General features: G+C 35.9%; 1 protein-coding gene across 1 annotated transcript; it reads left to right on the top strand.

Moving 5' to 3' along the window:
* Positions 1 to 337: 337 nt before the first annotated feature.
* LOC121937980 (cyclin-dependent kinase 2-associated protein 1) lies at positions 338 to 2,220 on the top strand (the record flags this gene model as incomplete). The annotated part of the gene is made up of 3 exons (XM_042481273.1): positions 338 to 438; positions 1,163 to 1,289; positions 1,621 to 2,220. Coding segments are annotated over 3 exons (296 nt in total), but the record flags the coding sequence as incomplete, so codon positions are not given.
* Between the last annotated feature and the right edge of the window lie 2,095 nt (positions 2,221 to 4,315).

The following is a 4,315-nucleotide window of genomic DNA, read 5'->3' as shown; positions in this document are numbered from 1 at the left end:
TTTTTTAAAAGTAAATATACATTTGTAGTAATACCACAAAAAATAAAATAAATCATAAACAAAGTAGATCACCTTATACTTTCCTGCTACCTACCAGCACCTGACGATCACACTGGCTGTGCAGATATACGTGTGTGTGTGTGTGTGTGTATATATATGTTGGGTTTGGAGACGGTTGGTTGGGCGAAACAAGCCGTTTGAAGAGCTTTCCTCGGGGTTCCTTGGAATAATGAAGTTGTTTTTTTCTGATTGTTCTCTGAGATTTGGCAGCAGCAGAAACATGCCGTCTGTTTGTGCTGTAAGTGTTCGCTGATGGCAGCTTGTGATTTCTGAACAGTTGGAAGCCTCCAGTCTCCCTCAGCGGCTAATCTGGCCACGTTGCAGTCCTACAGACCCCTCCTGAGCGACTATGGACCTCCATCTCTGGGATTCTCACAGGTAACTGCAATTAACCCTTGACATGACGTCCTTTTTTTTTTTTTGCACTGCTTTCAGACGCCTTTTACAAGCATTTCAAACCTCTGGAACTGTAGAAAATTGGTTGATTTCTTTTGAAAACATGGGAAAAAAATCAAAGAGCAAATTTCCTGCAAATTGAAAAAAAAATTGTAAAAGATGAGGAGAAAATGACCTGAAAATTAGCTGGTGGTGATTATTAGATATTTAAAACAAAAAAAAAAAAAAAAAAAATATGTTACTATAAAAAAAAAATATGTTAATTTCCATATTTTCTCTCTTTCTGTCTCTCTTTTTAGCATTTTCTTACAGTCTTTGCTGATTTATTTATTATTACATTTTTGGCCATTCCTTGTTAAATTCTTCATTGCCTTTTCGTCCTTTTGAGGGAAATCAAGCTAGTTTGCTCCGGTTTCTAAGGGTTAAACTTCTCATCTTACACTTTATCTCAGCTATTGAAATAAAGGTATTGTACCTGCGTAAAGGAGAAAGGACATTAAAGAGACAATGAAAAACAAAAGTAATGGTTGACGGACTCTAAGCGTTTGAGTTTTACGTCGCCGTATTTGTGTTTTCTTGCAGTTTTTGGAGAACAATTAAAGTTTATGCCTCTTTTTTTCCCCTCCATGTTCTCAGGATAAAAAGGGCAAAAGCAGAAACGGTGTGAAATGTGTGATTTATCTCGCTCTGTTTGCTCTAACGTCAGGGCTCCACTGGCAGCCAAGTGCCTCAGAACAAATATGCAGAGCTGCTGGCCATCATCGAAGAGCTCGGGAAGGAGATCAGGCCCACATACGCAGGAAGTAAGAGCGCGATGGAGAGACTGAAAAGAGGTAAACATAAAACATGATTATATGCAACTTAATACATTTACTCAAATGCAAGTGTGTAGAATTTAGGGGGGTATTTTGGCAGAAATTGAATATGTAAGAAAAAAAATATTATAATCATATAGGACATAATAATGATATGTTTTTGTTAGTGTTTCACCTGAAAATAAGAATCTTTGCGTTTTTGTTATCTCAGACTGAGCCGTTATATCTACATAGGGAGCGGGATTTTTGACTCTAGTGGGGTAGAAACAGATTATGCAGAACAATTCAAGTGCAAACATACAGTAAAACAAAGTGTGCTCATTTAAACCGTATTTGTCTTTCTTCAAAGGAATAATCCATGCCAGAGGGCTGGTGCGTGAATGCTTGGCTGAGACGGAGAGAAACGCGAGGTCCTAGCTACGAACACACATTCCTCCCCGCAAGAACTAACAGTGCGCGTCTCATGAAAAAAAACAAAAAAAACTTGCATGGCATTTCCTTCGAGAAGAGGAAGTAAAAGAACAAAGGATGGGAAAAGCGAGCTCCTAGAGTGAACAAAAAAAAATAATACAAATCATGACTCCTGAGGATTGTGGAGGATCATTTAAATCATGTGTGGGTTACCGGAGGTCATATGGAGGGAGATCATGTGTTTTTAATGCCCCACTTTTGGGATCTTAATTTCGACTTCATATTTAAAACATTGATTTGTGCATGCGGATGGGCCCGGGGTTAACTGTAGACAGTGCATGGCTTGTACAGGTAGATGGAAAGGACTTGTTTTGATAGTATTTTGGTCTGTTTTTCAGACCCTTGTAACACATGAGACTGAGAGTGAGGGGCAGAGATGTGCCAAATGCATCGGTTCATTAGTGTTGAGGTTGGTTTTGGTATTAAAAAAAAGGAAAATGCTGTTACTTGCATCTTTGTATGTATTTATTACTCAGTGTAATAAATTGTATTTTCAATATAGTTGTCATTGCGTGATTCAGTGCATTTAAGACATTCATTCACTTAAAAGTAAAAACTAAAAGTCACTATAGTCTGAAAGTACCCCCACAAGAAATATTATATTTCCCCATTTTTTGAAATTTGTGCCATTATTATTTGTTTTTTCCCCTTAATATTTTCACATATTTTATTAAATTATTTATTCTTTTATTTATTCCTCTTTATTTTTCCAGTATTTTAATGTTTTCACAAATGTATTTATTTTTTTATTTACTTTTTATGACAGTTTTCTTTTTCTCCCTCTATATTTTCACATTTTAAGTTATTTATTCTCCTGTTTATTCCTCTTTACATTTCCATTTTTTCCCCACAGTTTGATTATTCTTTTAATTCTTTTTTTTTTGCGCAGCTATGTGTTAATTTGTCTGTATATTTCCTCTTTTTTTCTTATCATATTTATTATTTTATTTACTCCTCTTTATATTTCCACATTTATTTTATATTTTCACATTTTTAAAAAATATTTTTAAATGGCATTTTGTGTCATTTCTTTATACATTTACATTCCATAAATTTACCTATTTATTTTCCTGGTTATATTTCCACATTATTAATAATTCTTTTATATTTTTACACTTTTAAAAAAATATTTTCAATGGCAATGACCATTTTTTTATGTTTTCCTCTATATTTCCACATTTTAAATTATTTACCCTTTTATTTATTCCTCTTTATACTTTATTTCATTATATTTCTTTCATTTTCATGGCACTCCTGTTGATATAATGCACTCAAATATTCAAGTCAAGTACACTAATATCATATTTGCACGGTAAATGTACTTTATTTTCACCGCTGTACAGATGTTATCTTAAGGGTATAAAAGGAAAAAAAAGACCCAGGACGAGAGAGATAAACAGCAGATGATGAATAAATAAAACAAATACAATGAATAAAGTCTAAAGACACAAATAAGTAAAACAGATGAGGAAAAACTTGCATGTTACAGTGAGAAAAGCAGAACAACATCAGCTGTCTGTCCGCAGCTTTCTTCTCTGTCAGCTTTTGTCCCAACAGATGTGGACACCTTCTTTCCCGCGATCAGCCAATCAGAACACAGAGTGAGAGCGCCGACCAATCACAGCGCTCCATTTTTGATTACGGATGGACCAATGGGGGCGCGGCGCTGCGGACGTTACAGCAGCGGAGATCACTGCAGTGCAGCAGCCAACCAGCAACCAGCGAGCCGACTGTCTACTCACACAGAAATATGGACGAAACGATGCTACGACTCAACGAGTAACTATAATTTAACCTTTATTTCCCGTATTTCCTCTTTAAAACACTGTTTGTCTCTCGGTTTACGCGAGCGATAAGTCCTCGCGCGCTGTCCAGCTTCCCGGGCTTACAAACTAGCTAAACTTAGCTAACTAGCCTGCTAACCGATTGCCTGTCAGTGTTAGTTAGTTGTAAGTTAGCTGCCTGGTTAGCTAGTTAACGAGCTCCCCAGACAACTTAACCGGGCTGAAACATCGATGCTGGCTGCCTGACACCGCAGCTAAAGAGGCTAATGTTAGCTGTTTTAATTGTTGAAACCGCTGCATGGCTAATTATAGCTGTCTTGTTGATTGTGTTGATTTTGGTTAATTAGCTTTTCAGACAAACATGGCTAGTTCAGACAAGCTGACACAAACACAGGAAACACAGGTCGAAACACACAGACAGGACTATCAGATGCTAATGCAAAACATTGACACATTTGCTTATGTATTTGTGTTTATGTTTGTTTATGTTTTGTCAACTCTTGAATGTTGACAGCTGGTGTGAGGATAGAAATATGACATGGACTGAGTGCTCATCCTCAGATATAACAGCTGCAGCTGTATTTTCTTTTTTTTATTATTTATTATTATTTTATTAAATTATAGTTATTTCAATACTTAGACATGGAAATGTAGTTTAGTATTCAATCAGAAGTGCACACGTGAAGAATGATGTACAGAATGTCATAAATGGCGCCTAAAAAATTAAACGTATTTATTTCTGGCTTTATGTATGTAACCCTCTGAAACTGGCTTGATTTTTTTTTTCAA

Source organism: Plectropomus leopardus, unplaced genomic scaffold (assembly GCF_008729295.1).
Source record: "Plectropomus leopardus isolate mb unplaced genomic scaffold, YSFRI_Pleo_2.0 unplaced_scaffold28073, whole genome shotgun sequence".
Classification (NCBI taxonomy): domain Eukaryota; kingdom Metazoa; phylum Chordata; class Actinopteri; order Perciformes; family Serranidae; genus Plectropomus; species Plectropomus leopardus.
This window is presented reverse-complemented; position numbering and strand designations above follow the sequence as displayed.